General features: G+C 41.6%; 1 protein-coding gene across 4 annotated transcripts in view; it reads left to right on the top strand.

The window, feature by feature from the left end:
• grik3 (glutamate ionotropic receptor kainate type subunit 3) overlaps window positions 1-24403 on the top strand; it is a 136159-nt gene that overhangs the window by 72835 nt on the left and 38921 nt on the right. For all 4 annotated transcript variants that reach the window (XM_061820577.1, XM_061820579.1, XM_061820580.1 and 1 more), the window contains exons 5-8: window positions 285-338; window positions 7701-7871; window positions 15572-15715; window positions 22589-22696. In XM_061820577.1, the coding sequence (XP_061676561.1) occupies window positions 285-338; window positions 7701-7871; window positions 15572-15715; window positions 22589-22696 (477 nt within the window). The remainder of the gene's footprint in view (window positions 1-284; window positions 339-7700; window positions 7872-15571; window positions 15716-22588; window positions 22697-24403) is intronic.

The raw sequence follows: 24403 nt of genomic DNA, 5'->3' as shown, positions 1-24403 counted from the left end.
TTGGAATAGCAGTGCATGTATGTTGAGAGACACAACATAAAAGCATAATTACTGCCATAGAAAATGTCCATACTTAAAAGAAATCTTTTAACAAGGCATAGCAACATAATTACATTAAGAAAACCTGATTTTAAACCTTTTTTTTTCTTTCGATTGAAGTTGGTCATAATGATGTGCACAAATACATTAAAACAGAATTGTGTAAGTTCTGTAATTTTCTCTAACGGCAAGGTCGCTGATCTTGTCCTTCCTTTCTCCATTTTCTCTCTATTGTCGGTCTCCAGGCCCAGACCATGGGGATGATGACAGAGTACTACCACTATATCTTCACCACTCTGGTAATGTACCACAATTATTATTGAAAATGTGTTTATTTATTTATTTTGATGAATGGTGGCTAATTGTTAACGGGCTTTGGTATGCGGTCCATTATAGTCATTTTCTTTGACGACCTGGAAAGCATAATAGAGCAGTGTGCGCGAGCACGCCTCTTTTATGTGACAAGTCAATGTGCGTTCGTTTGAGGTGGCGCCATAAAACACATCATCGAAAATTAAACGTGGCTTCCCGAGCTTGAAAAACAACAATGTGAGCCTTTATGGGGCGAATAATCCTATAAATGTTTTGTGTAAAAACAAATGAATGTGTGCAAATGCAAAACAGAGCACAAAAACAAAATGCCAGGTTTGTAAAAGGATTATCAGTAAATCCTGCACACAATTTAGTTGTGAGGTACGTGTCATCCGTTTATTATAATCATCATTCATCAACTAAAAGCATCATGTTGTGTGTTTTTTTTTTCAATTTCATTTTATTTTACATGGCATGGTGAGCGATAGGTTTGCACATCTGACATACAATACTCAGGACGGTGGTTCAAATCCTGGCCCCACCTTTGTTCTATCTTTGACAGCATGGATTTTCTCCATGTACTCCAGTTTCCTCGCACATCCCAAAAGCCGTAATGGAAGGTTGTTTGAAGTCTCTAATTGTTCGTAGGTATGAATGTGAGTTTGAATGGTTGTTTGTTTATATGTGCCAGGTAATTAGCTAGCAACCAGTTCAGGGTGCACCCACCTCTCGCATTGGTGACCTGTGTGAGGAGAAGCCGTACAGAAAATGAATGAATAAAGCTTGTCTCTCAAATTCTGCATTTTTTTTTTATTTCACAAAAAAAAAAAAATCACACATCCTGAAGTTAAATGGCTTTTTCCGAACAAAAAGAATCCACAAAATTGAGATGTACACACTATTTTTTCAAATAAAACCCTAGAATACATGTTGTTGTGGATGGAAAAAAAAAGACATTGCAACAGTTGAAAATACACTAAGAAACAAATTTGGAGATGTTTTCTTTTTGTTACATCTATCCATCAAAACATAGCGACACTTTTATTTTAGCAAGTGTGTAAAAAACAGGCATGTTGGCATAGCTGTAGAGTGTTGGCCTCACAGTTCTATGGACCAGGGTTCAATCCCGGCCCCACCTGTGTGGAGTTTGCATGTTCTCCCCGTGCCTGTGTGGGTTTTCTCCGGGCACTCTGGTTTCCTCCCACATCCCAAAAACATGCAACATTAATTGGAGACTCTAAATTGCCCCTAGGTGTGATTGTGAGTGTGCCTGTTGTCTGTCTCAATGTGCCCTCCGATTGGGTGGCAAGCAGTTCAGGGTGTACCCCAGCTCCTGCCCGACGACAGCTGGTATAGGATCCAGCATGCCCGCGATGGTCTTGAGGATAAGTGGCTTAGTAAATGGATGGATGGATGTCAAAAACACACAAGGAATGTTTCTGGTAGTTGGAGACGACATAGTACGACATAGATGTCGAGTACAACAACAGACACAGTCAGTTGACAGAGAACACTTTTGAGACATAAAAACATTGTGATAAGAGTCATGGAGCAAGAAAGGTTGCTAGTAATCTGGCAATGACGTTACATTTTTATGTTTGGACAAATGTGCAATGGGATGCAGAGGCCTTTTGTTGCCAGCAGTGTAGGCATTAATGGCTTTGTATTATGTAACTTTAGGAGGGACAGTACATGTGCACTCTTTTATGAGTGTTCCAGTCTTTCTAGTAGTCACTTGAGGAAAAAATAAGTGCATTCAAATCGCAATTTTAGATTTTTAATTATTCGGATCTTTGGCATTACATAACAATTGCCAGGAGAGCTAATTTCTTCTACTAGACTTTTGTTTTTCTTAGTGCTGTTTTATTAAAAATGACAAGTCACAGAGCAAAATTATGAAAGTAGTTCTTTACTTTTCTTTAGATTTCTAAACGATATAGACTTTCATTGTCATTTTGGGGATATTTTTGAAAGAAAGGCACATAATTTTGCTGAAATTCTTATCTCATGTTAAAAAAATAATAAAAATGTATCTTTTAAAACTTTCATATAATGCCAAAACAATATTCATAGTTTAAGAACTAAACTTTTCTTATCACTCAGTTGGCAATGAATAAAATTACCGTATTTTCCAGACTATACGTCGCTCCGGAGTACAAGTAGCACCAGCCATAAAATGCATAGAAAAGAAGAAGAAAACATATATAAGTCGCAGTCGCATTTTGGGGGGAAATTTATTTGATAAAATCCAACACCAAGAACAAACATGTCATTTTAAACTTAAATGACAGTTTAAAATAAAAATAGAAGAGCGGCAACATCAGGCTGAACGGTATGCTTACGTTACATGACACAACCGAGAACGTGCCTGGTATGTTAACATAAAATTAAGAGTTATTTAGATAACTATAGCATAAATGACATACTAAGAAGTTTACCAAAACCATCCAAATACCCGGTAACTAAAATCTAATGAAATCCTCTGTGCCAAACAACTCCGCCAACTCCAAAGGTAGACGATGCACCGCTTCCACTTCTATGTCGCTTACGTCAGACTCATCGTTGGTTGCAGTTACAACTAGCCTATTCCAGCCTTTCTGAATCCAGACAGGATGGTTTTGGTGTCATGGAAGCCCATACTTTGTCGAGCCATCCAATGACTTTCCGGAAAGTTCACCCGGAAGCTGTGCTCTCCATCCGTCATCCACTGCTCCCACAGCAGGGGTCGGGAACCTATGGCTCGCGAGCCATACCTGGGTCTTTTGTTGGTTGCATAATGGCTCGCGGACCCCTCATAACGACATATTATACAAGTGATTTCTGTCATGCGGGCAACACAAATGACGCAGAGAAGGTTTGTCCCAGTGGGGTTGCTGTAGTATGGGGTGGCAAGCAACGGAAATGATGCAGAGACAGTTTATCCTAGTGAGGTTGCCGTAGTCCACAGGCTTCGGGTCAAACGCCGATCGTGTCGGAACAACTACGTAATTATGGAAACGCTTTCGAGGAGTACCAAAGTTTTTAACAAGAATGGACGGCCTTTGTGGAGAGGGAGGGTTCTGCTGTGTGTCTACATTCACAGGTGGGAAGTATACCAAAGCATTCATCCTCGATGTTGCCAATAAACATTTTGCCAACTTCGCATAAACACAAGGTAATCAATTGAATAAAAGACATGCCTTTGTCGGCAAGAACTGTTCACCATCGCACCATCATGATGGCAAAGCTAATTGAATTACATTCCCGATAAACAGACGGAAGTCTCAACCCCTGCATGAAGCTTAATGTAACGACATATGACGAGTCGCATTCATGGACTTTTGTCATCATTATTTAGCAACATCATAACAATGTTTTTTAGAATAATCTGCAGAATAGAATTTTCTCTACAATGGCATTTTTATTCAGTCCTTCTCACTTGTTATAAGTTACAAATACATGGGCCACGAGTGCCCTCTTACGGTTGTCAGTGTGGAAATAACCGATAAGCGACTCGGAAAATGGATGAATGGATGTATTAATGTGTTTATAATTTCACATATAAATCGCACTGGCCCAATTATGAAAAAAAAACCCTATGATTTATAGTCTGAAAAAGACGGTACTCGCCTCAATTTCAAAATGTCTTATTCTATGATTGATGCAATTTTTATAGTCCTTTCCTTACATTAACCAAATCATATAACCAATGTTGAAAATAACTATATTTTAACAAGGTTTTGGTGTACATGTTGAGTGCCTTCTGGACAAGAAAATCCATATTTGTGTGACGGAGTGACAGGTTTACCTTGGACAGATTATTTCTGAATTAAATCTTAGACAAGGTGGAAACTTTCTGTCACAGCTGTTGATGAGTGGATATTTAAAGAGCAATTTATTGTTAAAAGTTTGCCTATTCAATGATCAAATAGGTTATTCAAAAACATTGTTGTTGGGACACATCATGGAGTAACATTTTAGGAAACTAAGATGTGTAGTAACCAAAAACGAGCGGTTCACCGGTGACTTTATTTTATATGAAAGTGTCATGATATGGGATGTGTTAATCAACAGATCAATAGCCAATTTTTAAAACATAAATTATTTTCAAAGACCGTTTCTGACAACAACTTCTTTTGTTAACAGCGTGGCGCACACATGCGGAGTACAAACGACAAGTCAATTTAGTTTTCGATGTCATTTTTATCCCCGCCATGCCCCCTGCCACTTCTCTCAACGACAAGCACATCAGGAAGCTACTGCTACCCTTGACACCATGTTGGCGACAAACACACTGACTGGGAATGAATAGCAACACGTTTTGCGGTGTTGCAAAAACCCTCTGCGATTGTCTCTTTCTCACGTGAACACTGGCGGTGTGTCTCTGTGGACCCGGCCAGTCATTGGTGATAATGCGTTGACGTGTGTCATCTTTCATGCTCCGGATCGTGGTGAATGTCATTGTTTTGACATGCATCATATCTTTGGAGGTCCTACTGCTTGAATGGGTGGCAAACTCCTCTCTTTTGGGAAAAAAAAAAGTACAATAAATTGTTACTCTTTTGGCGTCAGGCTGAAGAAGTCCTTTTTGGCTTTTTTGCCCTGTGCAACTCTGGAAGGAGCTGATGGATACCGGCTGACCAATCAGCACACAGCTTTAGTGAGCCCAAAACGTTTGGGTGGGAGGAATTCGGTGAGGCCATGGAGAACTTTTGGACGGCTTCTGGTCCACCATCTGGTGTCTCAGGAGGGGAAGCAGTGCGACGTCAAAACTGTGCATAATGGAACAGGGCTCTGCTGACCTCGACTCAGGATGTTGCTAGTCATTGGGCTGAATACTTCGAACACCTTCGAAATTCCACCGACACAACTTCCCATGGAGAATCAGAGTCCGGGGACTCTGAGGTAGGTTATTGTATCACTTAGTTTGAGGTTTCAGAGGTGGTTAAAAAGTTCCTCAGTGGGACGACCCCAGAGGTGGAGGAAATTTGCCCTGAGTACCTCAGGTTTTTTTAATATTGTGGGGATGTCCTGGTTCTGGTTGGTTGTCTCTGAATCATTGCGTGGACATTTGAGTACAATGCCTCTGAATTTGCAGACTGGGTGGTGGTTCCCCTTTTTTTAAGATGGGGGACCAGTGGGTATGTTTCATTTATAGGGGAAAAGGTGAAACTCTCAATTAACCGGTTATCTACGTTGCTACCATCACCAGTGGTAACGGGCTGTGGGTTGTGACGAAAAAACAAGTTTGCAGATACAAATGGGCAAAATTACTTTAATCATTAGGGTGTTCGGCTCTCCATTTGTGATAGGTGAGAAGCTCAGTCATATGTGAGAGGCTCAGAGTAGAGCCACTGCCAGATAAGGTGGCTCAGGGACCGTCTCCCTCGTAAGGGTTAGGTCCCAGGACGCGCTAGAGAAACTGTGTATCAGCTGACCTGTGAACGTTTCAAGATCCTCACAGAAGAGCAGAATTAATTTTCGGGGGAGAGGAAAATATGGTTTTCCTTGCTTAAGATGCTGCCGCCGCGACCAGGCCTTCGATAAGCAGAGGCAAATGGATGGATGAATAAGTCACCAAACACCCACATGTTGTGAGCGAAAAGCTCAGGATAGAACATCAGGAGCCACAAACTCGGCAAGCTACGGAGGCACTCAGCAATGTAATGTCATATAGGGGTGTCCAATCCTATCTTTGAAATTGGAAATAAGCCCAATGTCAGACAAAAAACAAGGATCGGACTGGATCTGAATTCTCAGATTTTACCACATTTATACCAGCAGTCCATTCCAAGCGCCGCTCCAGGATGTCGATCCAGCAGTGCCCAGAAAGCATGCAGATCCCACGTGATCACAACAGCAACAGAAAATGGATGCGTAGAGGAATTATTTACAACATATAAGTCATGATGTATGCAGACGCAAGATTAGAAAAACTTGTAAAACTCAGATATTTTTGTGGAATTGAAACATGTGTAAATTGTTTGTAGATGCACATCATTTTGAAACTTATTTCTCCCCATATAAACAGATTGCTAAATGTTTACCACTCTGACCGTGTCAATCAAGCCCGAGTATTATTATTTGTGTGAGACTGCTTTCACTCATTCAGTTGTGCAGGTGTCCCTAATTATGTGCCGGCAGACTTCTAGGATGGCATGGATTGTGTGCAACGTCGCTGGTTAAAAGGCACCAGTGCTGCCAATGTGAACTTATAATTGGAACAAGATGCTTTTGTGACACCCTAAAAAGCCTCTAATAGACACGAGGATGTCACAAGAAATGAATTGCACGTCTGCCAACATTTCTGTCCCACTTAGTTTGTATTCTTAGCTTCAAAAGCTCGGGGAGCGACCTGATCTACTTTACCGAGCATTTCGGAATGTCACATAGAACAATAGTGATATACTTTGATCCGTGCTCATAAAAAGCTGCCGTCGAACTGCAAAGCAGAGGAGATGGAGGGAAGAGGAGAAATAATTCAGCGGCTGGCACTGTTTTCTTTTTTAGTGTCTAAGATTCCGGTTAGCCTGGCCCTAACCCTACAGGGTGCTAATGAAATATCTATGTTGATCCAAATGTGTCTTTCCAGGCCCCCCCCCACCCCTCCGGCCCATTACACTGCGACATGTGTCTACATGTGACTTCGCACTTTGCTTGCAATGCTTGCCCCAGAAATAACAACATCTTAAATTGAATTTCTTTGGCTTGCCAAGGGAATGTGGAGGAATGAATAATTAATGAACCAACAATGAGCTTTTTTACGTCTACTTACAACAGTAAAAACACTGCCGGTAGAGGTTATATGAGCATATGCAACTTTTAGTTTTTCCACGAAAATGAAAATTTTAACATTGTTATTTTTATTTTTTCCAGTTAATGAAGCATTTTAAATTGTTTGATAAGGCAGATGCAAAATAGAGCAACGAGCGTGCCATAAAACTATTTTGCCCCATGAATTCTACCAAGCAGCAAGTAACCAGGACCTTTGGTGACAGTTTGCCATTGAAAATGAACATTTATTCTCAGTTGACTTACCTAGAGATAGATGGATAGATAGACAGACAGACAGACAGAGAGATAGGCTTAACTAGTGTAGAGGTTTTCGACTCTCCTGAAAGAAATTTTTTTTTCACAGGTGGAGAAATTTTTTTATATAACCCATCTATCAGGTGTAAATCTCCTGGCATGGCATTAAAAATCCCTCCTTCCTTTTTGATCTCAATATAGACCCTTTCTAATCAAAAGATGCATCATTTTGTTTTTCATGTGAGGAGAAAAAGTACGTGGAATGAATACTTGAAAGTTAGACGACGAGCAAGGTGAGATTAAATGAGTCTCTCTCCTCTTTTCCCGGCGCCTTTCAAAAGGATCTGATGGCCATCGATTTGGAGCCGTATCGCTTTTGTGGCGTCAACATGACAGGCTTCCGCATCCTCAACGTGGACAACCCCCTGGTGTCTTCCATTGTGGACAAATGGTCCACAGAAAGGCAGATCCCGCCGAAACCTGACTCGGGCCTCCTGGAAGGCATCATGACGGTATGTTTTAGTACTTCCACACACAAAGTGTTACAATCAAGGGGCGTGTTGTACCTAAAAACAGTTATTTATTAGACATTTTTGTTTATTGTCATTGGATGTACCGTAAGCACTTCCTAACTTTTCTCACAAGCCATCCTTGATCTTGAGTACATCCTTGATGAATGCTGCCCTATTGTTTTGCAATATTCCAAATGTTTTATCATGATTTCATTTATTGTGCCTCATTCACTAACAGCATATGCACAGTTGTGTGCTGAAATCGGGTGTAAGCACATTTGATGCATCAATATGAATCCTTAATAATCCTAACCGTGAAAAAGACACAGCATGTGCTATATGCATGTGTGCATCTGCCACAGCAGTTAAGCAACTAGGATTGAACCATTCGCCTTTCCTAAGTAATCTAAGGCTTCAATTATTCGTTCAAATCCATGCGATAAACCCAATTATATTTTACTGTGACTCTGCAAAATGTGATTTAAACTGATGGATTCCCACACGCGCACAGTCACTAACGTAGTTGCTTGTGACATAACTTTAATTGGCATATGGTGTAAATTTTCTGCTGATTGTAGCCCTAATTTCATGAATTTGATCAACTCCATACGCGTCTTTGCTGTGCTATACTTATGCACTATTAGTTCATTCTTGGTGGAAGCTGAAAAAGGAAGAATGTTGTGCAGCCTTCCGGAAAGAGGTGAGACAGGCTCTCGATGGACAACCGAAGCTCCCGGAAGACTGGACGACGACAGCCAAGGTGATCAGAGAGACAGGCAGGAGAGTACTTGGTGTGTCATCTGGTAGGAAAGGGGAGAAGGAGACTTGGTGGTGGAACCCCAAAATACAGGGAGTCATACAAGGAAAGAGATTAGCGAAGAAGAAGTGGGATACTGAGAGGACAGAGGAGAGGCGAAAGGAGTACATCGAGATGCGACGTAGGGCAAAGGTAGAGGTGGCAAAGGCTAAACAAGAGGCATATGAAGACATGTACACCAGGTTGGACACGAAAGAAGGAGAAAAGGATCTCTACAGGTTGGCCAGACAGAGGGATAGAGATGGGAAGGATGTGCAGCAGGTCAGGGTGATTAAGGATAGAGATGGAAATGTGTTGACTGGTGCCGGTAGTGTACTAAATAGATGGAAAGAATACTTTGAGAAGTTGATGAATGAAGAAAATGAGAGAGAAGGAAGAGTTGAAGAGGCAAGAGTGAAGGACCAGGAAGTGGAAATGATTACTAAGGGGGAAGTCAGAAAGGCACTACAAAGGATGAAAACTGGAAAGGCAGTTGGTCCTGATGACATACCGGTAGAGGTATGGAAGCAATTTGGAGAGATGGCTGTGGAGTTTTTGACCAACTTATTCAACAGAATACTAGCGGGCGAAAAGATGCCTGGAGAATGGAGGAAAAGTGTTCTAGTTCCCATTTTTAAGAACAAAGGGGATGTTCAGAGCTGTGGGAACTATAGAGGAATAAAATTGATGAGCCACACAATGAAGTTATGGGAAAGAGTAGTGGAGGCTAGACTCAGGACAGAAGTAAGTATCTGCGAGCAACAGTATGGTTTCATGCCTAGAAAGAGTACCACAGATGCATTATTTGCCTTGAGGATGCTCGTGGAAAAGTACAGAGAAGGTCAGAAGGAGCTACATTGTGTCTTTGTGGATCTAGAGAAAGCCTATGACAGAGTACCAAGAGAGGAACTGTGGTACTGCATGCGTAAGTCTGGTGTGGCAGAGAAGTATGTTAAAATAGTACAGGACATGTATGATGGCAGCAGAACAATGGTGAGGTGTGCCTTAGGTGTGACAGAGGAATTTAAGGTGGAGGTGGGACTGCATCAGGGATCAGCTCTGAGCCCCTTCCTGTTTGCAGTGGTAATGGATAGGCTGACAGATGAGGTTAGACTGGAATCCCCTTGGACCATGATGTTCGCAGATGATATTGTCATATGCAGTGAAAGCAGGGAGCATGCAGAGGAACAATTGGAAAGATGGAGACATGCACTGGAAAGGAGAGGAATGAAGATTAGCCGAAGTAAAACAGAATATATGTGCGTGAATGAGAAAAGTGGAGGGGGAAGAGTGAGGCTACAGGGAGAAGAGATAGCGAGGGTGGATGACTTCAAATACTTGGGGTCAACAATCCAGAGCAATGGTGAGTGTGGTAAGGAAGTGAAGAAACGGGTCCAAGCAGGTTGGAACAGCTGGCGAAAGGTGTCTGGTGTGTTATGTGACAGAAGAGTGTCTGCTAGGATGAAGGGCAAAGTTTACAAAACAGTGGTGAGGCCGGCCATGATGTACGGATTAGAGACGGTGGCACTGAAGAAACAACAGGAATCTGAACTGGAGGTGGCAGAAATGAAGATGTTGAGGTTCTCGCTCGGAGTGACCAGGTTGGATAGGATTAGAAATGAGCTCATTAGAGGGACAGCCAAAGCTGGATGTTTTGGAGACAAGATTCGAGAGAGCAGACTTCGATGGTTTGGAAATGTTCAGAGGCGAGAGAGTGAGTATATTGGTAGAAGGATGCTGAGGATGGAGCTCCCAGGCAAAAGAGCGAGAGGAAGACCAAAGAGAAGGTTTATGGATGTGGTGAGGGAAGACATGAGGGCAGTTGGGGTTAGAGAGGAAGATGCAGGAGATAGGCTAAGATGGCAAAAGATGACACGCTGTGGCGACCCCTAACGGGACAAGCCGAAAGGAAAAGAAGAAGATGTGTATATATAAATAATGCAGCCCTATGGGGGCACAAACCAGTGCAATCTGTAGGCCGGTCCCAAGCCCGGATAAATGCAGAGGGTTGCGTCAGGAAGGGCATCCGGCGTAAAAACTGTGCCAAACAAATATGAGCGTTCATCTAAAGAATCCCATACCGGATCGGTCGTGGCCCGGATTAACAACGCCCGCCCCCGGCACTGCTAACCTGCAGGGCGTCGGTGGAAATTCAGCTACTGTGGGTCGAAGACAAAGAAGAGGAGGAAACCGGATCCAGCGTCAGAAGAAAAAGAGGAATGCACAGAGCCTACAACTGAGTGTAGGGACTTTGAATGTTGGGACTATGACAGGAAAAGCACAGGAGTTGGTTGACATGATGATTAGGAGAAAGGTTGATATTCTGTGCATCCAAGAGAGCAGGTGGAAAGGTAGTAAGGCTAGAAGTTTGGGAGCAGGGTTTAAATTATTCTACCACGGAGTAGATGGGAAGAGAAATGGAGTAGGGGTTATTTTAAAGGAAGAGCTGGCTAAGAATGTCTTGGAGGTGAAAAGAGTATCAGATCGAGTGATGAGACTAAAATTTGAAATTGAGGGTGTTGTGTATAATGTGGTTAGCGGCTATGCACCACAGGTAGGATGTGACCTAGAGTTGAAAGAGAAATTCTGGAAGGAACTAGATGAAGTAGTTCTGAGCATCCCAGATAGCGAGAGAGTTGTGATTGGTGCAGATTGTAATGGACATATTGGTAAAGGAAACAGGGGCGATGAAGAAGTGATGGGTAAGTACAGGATCCAGGAAAGGAACTTTGAAGGGCAGATGGTGGTGGACTTTGCAAAAAGGATGGAGATGGCTGTAGTGAACACTTATTTCCAGAAGAGGGAGGAACATATAGTGACCTACAAGAGCGGAGGTAGAACCACGCAGGTAGATTATATTTTGTGCAGACGATGTAATCTGAAGGAGGTTACTGACTGTAAAGTAGTGGTAGGGGAGAGTGTAGCTCGACAGCATAGGATGGTAGTTTGTAGGATGATTCTGGTGGTGGGTAGGAAGATTAAGAAGACAAAGGTAGAGCAGAGAACCATGTGGTGGAAGCTGAAAAAGGAAGAATGTTGTGCAGCCTTCCGGAAAGAGGTGAGACAGGCTCTCGATGGACAACCGAAGCTCCCGGAAGACTGGACGACGACAGCCAAGGTGATCAGAGAGACAGGCAGGAGAGTACTTGGTGTGTCATCTGGTAGGAAAGGGGAGAAGGAGACTTGGTGGTGGAACCCCAAAATACAGGGAGTCATACAAGGAAAGAGATTAGCGAAGAAGAAGTGGGATACTGAGAGGACAGAGGAGAGGCGAAAGGAGTACATCGAGATGCGACGTAGGGCAAAGGTAGAGGTGGCAAAGGCTAAACAAGAGGCATATGAAGACATGTACACCAGGTTGGACACGAAAGAAGGAGAAAAGGATCTCTACAGGTTGGCCAGACAGAGGGATAGAGATGGGAAGGATGTGCAGCAGGTCAGGGTGATTAAGGATAGAGATGGAAATGTGTTGACTGGTGCCGGTAGTGTACTAAATAGATGGAAAGAATACTTTGAGAAGTTGATGAATGAAGAAAATGAGAGAGAAGGAAGAGTTGAAGAGGCAAGAGTGAAGGACCAGGAAGTGGAAATGATTACTAAGGGGGAAGTCAGAAAGGCACTACAAAGGATGAAAACTGGAAAGGCAGTTGGTCCTGATGACATACCGGTAGAGGTATGGAAGCAATTTGGAGAGATGGCTGTGGAGTTTTTGACCAACTTATTCAACAGAATACTAGCGGGCGAAAAGATGCCTGGAGAATGGAGGAAAAGTGTTCTAGTTCCCATTTTTAAGAACAAAGGGGATGTTCAGAGCTGTGGGAACTATAGAGGAATAAAATTGATGAGCCACACAATGAAGTTATGGGAAAGAGTAGTGGAGGCTAGACTCAGGACAGAAGTAAGTATCTGCGAGCAACAGTATGGTTTCATGCCTAGAAAGAGTACCACAGATGCATTATTTGCCTTGAGGATGCTCGTGGAAAAGTACAGAGAAGGTCAGAAGGAGCTACATTGTGTCTTTGTGGATCTAGAGAAAGCCTATGACAGAGTACCAAGAGAGGAACTGTGGTACTGCATGCGTAAGTCTGGTGTGGCAGAGAAGTATGTTAAAATAGTACAGGACATGTATGATGGCAGCAGAACAATGGTGAGGTGTGCCTTAGGTGTGACAGAGGAATTTAAGGTGGAGGTGGGACTGCATCAGGGATCAGCTCTGAGCCCCTTCCTGTTTGCAGTGGTAATGGATAGGCTGACAGATGAGGTTAGACTGGAATCCCCTTGGACCATGATGTTCGCAGATGATATTGTCATATGCAGTGAAAGCAGGGAGCATGCAGAGGAACAATTGGAAAGATGGAGACATGCACTGGAAAGGAGAGGAATGAAGATTAGCCGAAGTAAAACAGAATATATGTGCGTGAATGAGAAAAGTGGAGGGGGAAGAGTGAGGCTACAGGGAGAAGAGATAGCGAGGGTGGATGACTTCAAATACTTGGGGTCAACAATCCAGAGCAATGGTGAGTGTGGTAAGGAAGTGAAGAAACGGGTCCAAGCAGGTTGGAACAGCTGGCGAAAGGTGTCTGGTGTGTTATGTGACAGAAGAGTGTCTGCTAGGATGAAGGGCAAAGTTTACAAAACAGTGGTGAGGCCGGCCATGATGTACGGATTAGAGACGGTGGCACTGAAGAAACAACAGGAATCTGAACTGGAGGTGGCAGAAATGAAGATGTTGAGGTTCTCGCTCGGAGTGACCAGGTTGGATAGGATTAGAAATGAGCTCATTAGAGGGACAGCCAAAGCTGGATGTTTTGGAGACAAGATTCGAGAGAGCAGACTTCGATGGTTTGGAAATGTTCAGAGGCGAGAGAGTGAGTATATTGGTAGAAGGATGCTGAGGATGGAGCTCCCAGGCAAAAGAGCGAGAGGAAGACCAAAGAGAAGGTTTATGGATGTGGTGAGGGAAGACATGAGGGCAGTTGGGGTTAGAGAGGAAGATGCAGGAGATAGGCTAAGATGGCAAAAGATGACACGCTGTGGCGACCCCTAACGGGACAAGCCGAAAGGAAAAGAAGAAGATGTGTATATATAAATCTGGGGCCATTTTTTTTTTAAAACCTTCGCACACTGGGTGAGATGCATCAAACCGATTCCCTCCTATTGGGAAATGGGGTGGGTTTTTTTTTTGCTTATCACAGGCACAACGTAAAAAGAATTAATTGTAATTCACTAACAAAAAATTGGCCTGTATGCACTTGTCATGCATCAGACTGTTATTTTACATATGTGCTCAATTTGCACACAGAGTTTGAAGATTTTTATGCATTAGTTCATGAATGAGGCCCATTGTCAGGGGCGACAAAATATTATAATTTATGATGTGCACATTACACAATATATCCTGATGGAGAAACATGACAATAGGCATTGTGGACCTATTGAACTCTCTTTAGTTCTGTCATTGACTGACTGGGTGGCATCACTGATTACACTGTGGGCGATGCTGATGAGACCCAAAAATTGGCCCAATTTGTGCCATCCTGCCAGAAATTATTGGTTAGCAGTGAATGCATGTACGAAATCTGCAATCTTATTAATCACATCTCTTAGTCTGCCCAAATAGCTTTCACCGAGGTGGTTCTGTGTTCTGTCTCCGAAAAGAAATGCATTTTCATAGAGCAACTGAGAGACAAAAGATAATCTTTGTAACCTCAGGTGCGGGGACGGAGATTTTAAAATAATATCCCACTTTGACCTTGAAAAGGATCTGAAATATCTGAAGGCTCTGTAATTAAAAATTAAATAAAACTACTCCAAGGATAACAGCGTAGCGCTTAGTGTCGAAAAAAATTGTAGTCGTGCCATTATCTGTTTTAATCTGTCATTAAAATGCTGAACATAGCCCGACCATATCATTCAAAAACACCTTTGTGGTGCTTTTGAAGGGATTATTGAGCTTTTTCAACCACACGGACTGGGAGTCCTACGCAAATAAATTCTGATTTAGAGCATTTCATTTTGTTAGACACACTGTTATCGTCACAGAAACACAAGGTGCACAGCACATTTGCCTTGTGAAATTGTGATTGTAGTTTACCACTTTGAATTTCTTGAGTCTGAGAAACTTGGCAAATAAGATGATTAACAACTACAGCAGGGACTCCAAACTGTGGTTGTTTGGGCGTCCGTGCAAGTGTCCTACAAAGGGGTGCACATGATGAAAAGTGGAAAGGTGATCTGATATAATACACAAAAGCAGAATTTCCCCGACTGTAAACCCTCGCTATTTGGGGGATAAGGACCGAGCCCTGCTCCAAACTGAGAGGGGGGGCAATTGAGAGATTTATTTTTTTTTTACCATTATTAATCTAAAGTACAACCATATCCCAGAACTCTTTATCACCTGAAACTCATCTTACAATTCTACTCTAAGAAATAAACAGCTTTGATTTTGAAATAATATGTCCATGCATATATGATAAAAACACCCTGACCACAACGAATGAACAAAAATCGCTCCTTCCCAACATGATGTTCACGACATGTATGACTTCAACATACATCCCTTACATTGAACGCTACTTTCCTTTGAGTGGCAATGTCTCGTGGCATTAAAGTGCACAAAACTGGTTCTACAGTGGAAAAGAACAAAAAATCAAGAACAGACAAATGAAAATAGGTGGGATTCACTGTATAAAATATTGTTTTTAATTCAACAAAAATAAATTGCTAGAGTTAAAGTTAGATGGTGTCCATAATATACCCAAGGAGTTTTGTTCATACCTTAATGTTTATTAATGGGCTTTGCTTGGATGATTTAAGAATTTTGGGAACAGTTAAAAAAGACAGCATTCGTATAGGTTTTTGGCAGTTATCAGCTGAAACATTGTTCACCCCATTATTCCAGACAGATGCGGCGCTGACCTACGACGCCGTCCACATCGTGTCGGTCTCCTACCAGCACGCGCCGCAGATGACCGTCAACTCGCTGCAGTGTCACCGCCACAAACCCTGGCGATTTGGCGGCCGCTTCATGAGTTTCATCAAAGAGGTAACTGTTTTTTCTATTTGCGCTTCATATTAAAGCCGAGTGGCAAAGCAGGAGGAGGAGGAGGAGTGGAGTGAACTCGCATGTTTACCCACCAAATCAATCACAGCCGCAAACAAAGTGGGCCGAGCCTTGATGGACACATTAAAGCAGCGTTGTTGTCTGCTGTGTAATATTCCCTCCAGTCGCTGTTTTTATCTCCCGAATGTTGCAACCTTTTGAAAGGACAATTTGTGAAACTTGCCTTGATTTTGTTGTACACAAAATAAAAACATGAAAAGGCTGGGTGGCGATGCTAATATTTGTAAGTTATGACAACAAGATGTAAGAAATGCCATTTGTTTATCCCGTGCACACGTCCAGTGGAATAAGTTCAGCAACTGTCATGTTTTTCCATAGGTTAGAACAGCAACTACGAGGGATTATTTTTAGTACAGAGTAGGGGTTGAACAACTGAAGATTTTTTTTGTAGTACACTATAACATGATCGAAGTCGAGCCAAAGTCAATGGATGGATCCGCGCAGGGCGCCTAAGCCACGCCTACTTAGACACTGTTGTTAGGCACCCCGAGCTACTGATCTAAATGGCGGATGCAGTGCAGCTGAAGCATGTTATGAGCGATTCATTAGAGCAAATTAACGATAGTATTTCTGTTTCCTTTGTGCCCATGGTATCAGAAATATTGACAAAGAGTGCACAGAAAGGTCTGAATTACTTTCAACAGGGATATATTCCTAATGTCAAGGTTTCCCAAACGGGAACGCCAGTTAAAGTTTCTGCAACGTGTTGGCCAGTTGGTGTGTCTTGGTGTGCTCCCATATTATTGGTTTGATTAAAACCCTACAAGGGCTCAAACTCCGTAACTTTTCTCACATGCCATGTGAGCAAAGCTGCACGCCTCTGCCAGAGCAGTGGAATAAACACAGAGGATCCCAAATCAAACCAGTGCGGATGAGTGAAGTAGTTGTAGCTCAACCAATCATATCCTCCCAGTGATCTCTCTGGATAGTGCTCGTCTCCATTACAAGTTCCCCAGACACATCGATCCACCATATTTCTGAATCGGATATAAACAGAACTACACACTCGCAATTCAGAGGCTTAAAGTAAGAACACGCTCTCTTAGTTTGTGGGTACAAGATCCCGGATGTGGATAACATGGGCGGAGTTCAGAAAATGACAGTCACTGATTGACCAAAAGCGAGCTGTCAGTCATTCTCATGGATCCATCCATTAATCAGTCTTATCATTGATTGTTTTTTATTTTAGCATAGTACAGTGGCCTCTAAGCTTTTTATGCCATTGATTTATTTCACATACAGACAAGCAGGGCAGGACGGTGGTGCAGCTGGAAAGCATTGGCCTCACAATTCTGAGGACCAGGGTTCAATCCCAGCCCTCCCTGTGTAGAGTTTGCATGTTCTCCCCGTGCCTGCATCGGTTTTCTCCGGGGACGCCGGTTTCCTCCCATATCCCAAAAACATGCACCATTAATTGGGCACTCTAAATTTCCCCTTGGTGTAAATGAAACTCCTTCAACAACCTTTATATGAAGAAAGATTTCATTTTTAAAACAGGCACTTCAGAATGTTATCACTGATAGCATAGTCGTTCATTCGCCTGACTTCCATATATGGGTAGTGTCAATTCAAGACCCAACCTAAATGGTTGCCTGTAGGTCTACAGTCTTCTCTGGCAACTAGTGCATGATGTGTATCCAACTTTTGTAGCTCCTTCTCCACACCATCCTGAACAGGAAAAGAAAATATACTGCCTATCAGAATTTTGTTGTCAGACACTGAGAGAAAAGTCTGGATTGTGAAGTACTCAAAATCAGTCTGTTTATCTTGTCTGTCAGGCCTCAGATTGTCAAATATGCCTACCGAAGTATTCCAGACACACGATTGAGGTTTAGCTCCAGGTCATGGTGTGATAGCAGCACCCGTTCTCCTGTGTCTCAGGAGTCAGGTATGATGTAATGCTACGAAATAGGCCAGAAATAAGACCTAGACTTAGTGAAAGTATAAATCTGGGCAAATGAGGAGTCGAGATTACTCAACCACACCCTTTTCCTCCAAGGTTCTCATTTACATCCCTCAGAGAGGGTCATGTTCCATTTTAGTAGAAGTAAACTCCCTGCGCACTGAGTTTTAAATCCCAATGAGGTTGAAGAACTTCCATTATTTCTCAGAGCACTGAAAAAAAAAAGGTGTGAGGCTGAATTATTTTATGTTTCTCACATGTCCTAAGAAAGAAAATAAGCCGAGTTGATGTACTTTATGACCTGCCTCGAGGTGTTTGGGACAAACATGATTGTATTTACAGTGTGTTACACAAAGACCAGAAAGGAACTGACAAGTTTGTGAGTTACTATGGAGTCTCATCATGTTTCTTTTTTTTGGTCATGTTTTGTTTTTTGTTTGTGTGTGTGTCTTCTCTCATCTCACCTTGTGCTGAAACAGCCTCGCTTGATCAATCTGCAGAGACAGCCCGCACATTGCGACGATCACAGTGGGTGATTCGCTTGTTGTGATTCGCTCTTTGAGATCACAGAGGTTTGGTAAATAGAGTGGGATGTGTTGTAACTGTAAAATATAGAGAGTTATTTCCACCAAGTGCCCAAGGAGGTTATGTTATCATTTGTTTTGTAGAAATATGCAAAAGGACATATTGTGACTACATGTATTTTCCAAGAAGCTTGATGAGTATGCTCCAAGGAAGAATGCAATACACTTTATATAGAGCTAAGTGGAGTGTAGAGTTTTGTGTTGGGTCCAAATTAGGCCAGTCCAACCTTGGTCTGTGCCCTACTGAGTGCTATTTTAGCTTTTTTAATTGACAGGATTATGCTCTTCTCTAATGATGTTGGTGCAAGATCAGACACGTTTTTTTTTCTTTCTCGGTGAGTAATCCACTCCTCTACTGGATAAAATTTAAGTGTATGCAGGGGGTGTACCATCTTGGTGAAACTCTGCTCTCTACTTTGAGTTATTGTGGGTTGTACTTAGGACCACTTCTGGGTAGATTTACACTACTCAGTTGAAGTTATGTCGATTTAGAAAACTCATTTCAATAATTAAATTCAGATATGGATCACTGTAACTGAAGAGAAAGAGAAATCTAATTTCGTCAAATCAGAATCAAGCCTCTTTTGGATGAAAATGTAATTATGTATCTCAGTGGCAGTATAGTAAAATAGTAGTTAATAGCACATCTGCCTCAAAATTATCAGTCAGGTTCGAATTGTTCGGAGTGGACTATCTTTGTGTGGAGATTGCATGTTTTATTCTGTTTGAAATGTTTATTCTCTGGGTAGTATAGCTTCTTCCCACAGCCTCAAAACATGCTTCTTAGTTAAATTGAAGTGTAAATTGGCCATTGGTGTTAATGTGAATCTGATGTGCCTTGTTGTCGACTGAAAAACCGTCCAGGATAGACCTCACTGATTGCCCAAAAATAGGCTGCAGCTCACCTGAGACCGAGGTGAGGGAAAGTGGGATAGAAAATGGATGGATGAATGTATCCAATATCTGCCCATATCAGATTTACCCTTTGCAAATAACCTGATGTTATCAAAAGCTGCATTTACACAACATGATTCGTTTTTTTTGTTCATATTCATGTTTTTTTTTTGCTCCCAAGTGGCATCCATTAGATAGCTGCCATCTGATATGCATAACGAAGAAAAAAATGAATATCAGATAGCCACACAGGAGAATCACGCTTCCTCCAGAGGGGATAAATATCCAGGAGATTGTGTGTTTTCCAAGTGTACTCTGGTTTCCTTCCACAATCCAAAAATGTGCATGTTGGGTTAACCCTCATTTTACTGAGCAGGGTCAGTTTGAACCTCAGGTGGTTTCAGTGATGTTCCAAACAAATATTCAAAACACTGCAGCACCTATGTTTTAGGGGTTTGTTTCATTATATTACCAGTAGTTTTTTTTTTTTTTTTTTTTTTTTTTTTATTCATGTTACAGTTTTCTTGAGACTTAAACACCACCAGTTGAAACTATCAATTTTTCTAAATGTTAGTTGCAAATATCTAATGAATGAATTCTGGTTCTTTGGAAAAAAAAATGACTAATAAAATAACTTGTCTCATTCATGTCTTGGAACCATAACATAGATGTCATTGAGGTCCAAATGGACATTGCGTGGCGTGATTTAAAACTAAAATGTGTCAGTAAGATGAGAGTTAATTAAAGTCTCCAAATTGTCCGTGGGTCTTATGGTGTGATTGCAGTGTAAATCAACAAATCGGCTATACCCCACTGATGCAAGTCTGACATCATAAAATGCTAGAATTTCATGGTGGCCTAAAGGGAAAAAAAACAAAATGATATTGACTCGGATATCCTTAGATCAGAATCGAGACTCTTTATATGGATAAGAATCCAATATGAATAGGATAGCTGCTACTGTGTCTTCTGCGCCAACGGAGCAATCACATATATTTGCTATACCTTAAAGATTGAATTGGCTCCTTTGTTTGTGTTCATGCTTCAATAGCCCTTACAAAGGCCTGTGGTTTTCAGTTTTCATTTGGAAAGTTTTGAAACACCCTTCAACTTGTCCTTTGGCTGATACAGCAAACGTCAATTCCAAAATTTATTTTTTCTGTCTTCTAATAAGCAACCGCCTCAGCAGCCTCTGGTGATCAAGGCAAGAGCCAATGAAATATTATTACATTGTTGTCCTCACGCCAGACTGGCGTTTGAGGACAACACCATGGCGCAGGGTTATAAAAACACTTACTCTGCTCTGATTTACGCTCACTACAAACACGGACAGTCAAAGATATTGCAAGGTCGAATCGACTCTTTGGATTGGCTGCATCCAAGTCTGAATCGTCATTTGAACACTATGAGACCAGATAGACTGCAATCAGTTGGAGGAAGCAATTTCTCCTTGAATCTTGAACATTCTGAGACTAATGTCTGATCGCATTGAGAAAAAAAGGATAATGGCATGGAACAGACGAACCAACTGAGGGGGACGTTTACACTATCTATAGAGTACTAGAGATAGTATCAACATTTCCAAGGAAAAAGGGAATGGCAGATTGGAGTGGCATAACATCACACTGCCCACACTAGATCATACAACTACTGTAACTAAATTAAACTGCACCAAGGAACAGGCAGATAATCATAAGCTCATTAGTATTCAAATATAACTTCTGCAAGCATATGCATGCTGCAACAAACAGTGTGCGCTGACATCTTTTCAGGTTGTACTTATCAGGAAATAGTAATAGAGAGCAGTTATGTGTTTTCCCTCCTCATGGGGAATCAAGCAAAAAGACGGTCGTTAATTAACTCTGCGGTCCTCTGGTGGTAGCAGCATCGGATGTGAATTGTAATTAACAAAAAAGACGCAAATGCAGCCTGAATGGTTTCCACGGCTGCGCACTTTTCGCTCGGCGAGTGCTGCGCGGGTGTGAATTAACTGGAGGATACACCTGCATCTGCTAAGGCCATCGTTTGTTGGTAGTTGCGGTTCTTATGTATTGAAGTTATTAATCCAAATTTGTGACAGTTTGCCAGTTTGTTACGTGTATTGTACATAAAAATACCAGGATCATGAAGTTTGAGGATGAAATGTCCAAACGTCTCTGGTAATGTAATAATATTGGCGCTGTGAGCAGATTTTTCCTTTTTCAAAAAAGAAATGTTCTATACAGGTTTCAGTGGTACATTCATAAATAAAGAATTGTATTAAGTTGTGTGTACAACATTAACTTTTAAAAAGCATTTAAAATCCTAAACAAGGCTTGAAACCCTCACTTCAAACTAACCTTTTTTAGGGAGTGTAACCCAGGCTTAAACCCCAAATCAGAAACTCCAACTCTGTCATGAAATCCTAACCTTTTTTAAAACCCTGATTGTGGTCTGAAGCCAAAATTTCTAATAATAATAATAATAATAATAATAATAATTCCCCAACACGTGGCTTCAAACACCACTTGATTTGAAATCCTAACCCAAACTTCAAACCCTTATAGCCCGAACCTGCGACCCTAAACCTGGATGTCAACACCAAATTTGATGTCCTAACCTTTCTTTAAAACATTAACCCTGGCTTCAAATGTTAAAATTGAAACCCTAATTTACAACTTTAACCCTGATTTGAAAATATAATTTGATATCCTGATTTTGATTGAAACCCTATCCTGGCATGAGACCCCAATTTTGAAATCCCAAGCCTCACACTGACTTGAAAGCGTAACCTTTCTAAGAAACTGTTACACAGGCTTCAAGCCCTTGATTAAAACCATATCTCATTATAAACTCTAACACTGCCACAAAGCACTATTTTTTAAAACCTAACCCTGCCTACCACCTCTATTTTGAAAACCTAACTTATTCTTGCAACCCTAATGTAAAACCCTGACTTACAACTTGAACCCTGACTTGAAAACTAAATGTAATATCCCGACCATTGTTTGAAACTCTCATCCAGGCTAAAGAACTGAATTAAAAACCCTAACACTGGCTTGAAACCGTAACTCTTCCAAGAAACTGTAACCTCTACTTGAAAACCTAATTTGAAGCCCTAAACCATGCTTGAATCTCTTTTAAAATCCCACCCTCTTTTTTTCAAACCACATCTTATTGTTGAAACCCAAAGTTGAAATTCTACACTTGTAATGAAACTTGGATTTTAAACACTACATCACTGTTTCAGACATGCATTAAATCCGAGGTGGAACTTCTAGGTAATAGATGTCCATTGGAAGTTGTAAGAAGTAGTGTTCTCAAAATTTCGTGTTGTTGTTGAATGTTATTTAAGATACACCACCATTTTGGAATATCTTTATTCGACAAATGTTGGTCGGCACGGTTGTAAAGGGCATGTATCTCATTTTTCAGTCTCATTGGGACGGACTGACTGGGAGACTCTCGTTCAACAAGACAACTGGATTGCGTACAGATTTCGACCTGGACATCATAAGTCTGAAGGAGGATGGACTAGAAAAGGTAAGAACAACCACAGCCCAAAAAACCCGATTGAACTTTATTGACGTACCTACGGTAAAGAATAGTATTTGAATACCCTGCTATATTGCAAGTTCTCCCACTTAGAAATCATGGAGGGTTCTGAAATTTTCATGGTAGGTGCATGTCCCCTGTGAGAGAGATAATCTAAAGAGAAAAGTCAGAAATCACAATGTATAATTTTTTTAAACAATTTATTTGTGTGATACAGCTGCAAATAAGTATTTGAACACCTGAGAAAACCAATGTTAATATTTGGTACAGTAGCCTTTCTTTGCAATTACAGAGGTCAAACGTTTCCTGTAGTTGTTCACCAGGTTTGCACTCACTGCAGGAGGGATTTTGGCCCACTCCTCCACATAGATCTTCTCTAGATCAGACAGGTTTCTGGGCTGTTGCTGAGAAACACGGAGTTTGAGCTCCCTCCAAAGATTTTCCGTTTGGTTTACGTCTGGAGACTGGCTAGGCCACGCTGAACCTTGATATGCTTCTTACGGAGTCACTCCTTGGTTTTCCTGGCTGTGTGCTTCGGGTCATTGGCATGTTGAAAGACCCAGCCACGACCCATCTTCAATGCTCTGACTGAGGGAAAGATGTTGTTCCCCAAAATCTCACAATACATGGCTGCAGTCCTCCTCTCCTTAATACAGTGCATTCGTCCCCCCAAAGCATGATGTTACCACCCCCATGCTTCACAGTAGGGATGGTGTTCTTGGGATGGAACTCATCATTCGTCTTCCTCCAAACACGGTTAGTGCAATTATGACCAAAAAATTCCATTTTGGTCTCATCTGACCACAAAAATTTCTCCCATGACTCCTCTGTATCATCCAAATGGTCATTGCCAAACTGAAGACGGGCCTTGACATGTGCTGGTTTAAACAGGGGAACCTTCTGCGCCATGCATGATTTCAAACCATGACATCTTAGTCTATTACTAACAGTGACCTTGGTAACGGTGGTCCCAGCTCTTTTCAGGTCATTGACCAAGTCCTGTAGTGTAGTCACGGGCTGATTCCTCACCATTCTAAGGATCATTGAGACCCAACCATATCTTGCGTGGGGCTCCACTCTGATTGAGATGGATCGTCATGTTTAGCTTGTTCCATTTTCTAATGATTGTTACAACAGTGGACCTTTTTTCACCAAACTTCTTGGCAATTTCTCTGTAGCCATTTTCAGCCATGTGGAGTTGTACAATTTCGTCTCTGTGTCTTTGGACGGCTCTTTGGTCTTGGCTATTTTACAAGTTTATAAGTCTTACTGATTGTATGGGGTAGACAGGTGTCTCTATGCAGCTAACAACCTCACACAGGTGCATCTGATTCAGTATAATACATGGAGTGGAGGTGGACCTCTAAAAAGGAGGGCAACGTATGCAGAGGTGCATTAGCATGACAACCAACCCAAAACTTTCTTCTTTGAAAAGGGCTCATTTTTCAAAGGATAGGATATTTGAACTCCGGTCGTTCACAAGTGGTTTGGTTTTCCAAGGCTGTCGCATTCAATCGACAAACCGCATAGATGTTCAAGTTCAAACATGTCTCGGGCTCATTTTTTTATGTATAAAAAAGTCAAAATAAATGTCTTTAAGCCAAAACAACAGGCAAAGATATCAGTAATTATGTTTACCCAGTAAAATCTGAATTACAGATATCTGCAACGTCATTTTATCCAGTTAAAACCTAA

The sequence above is a fragment of the Syngnathoides biaculeatus genome, chromosome 5, assembly GCF_019802595.1.
Source record: "Syngnathoides biaculeatus isolate LvHL_M chromosome 5, ASM1980259v1, whole genome shotgun sequence".
Lineage (NCBI taxonomy): Eukaryota > Metazoa > Chordata > Actinopteri > Syngnathiformes > Syngnathidae > Syngnathoides > Syngnathoides biaculeatus.
This window is presented reverse-complemented; position numbering and strand designations above follow the sequence as displayed.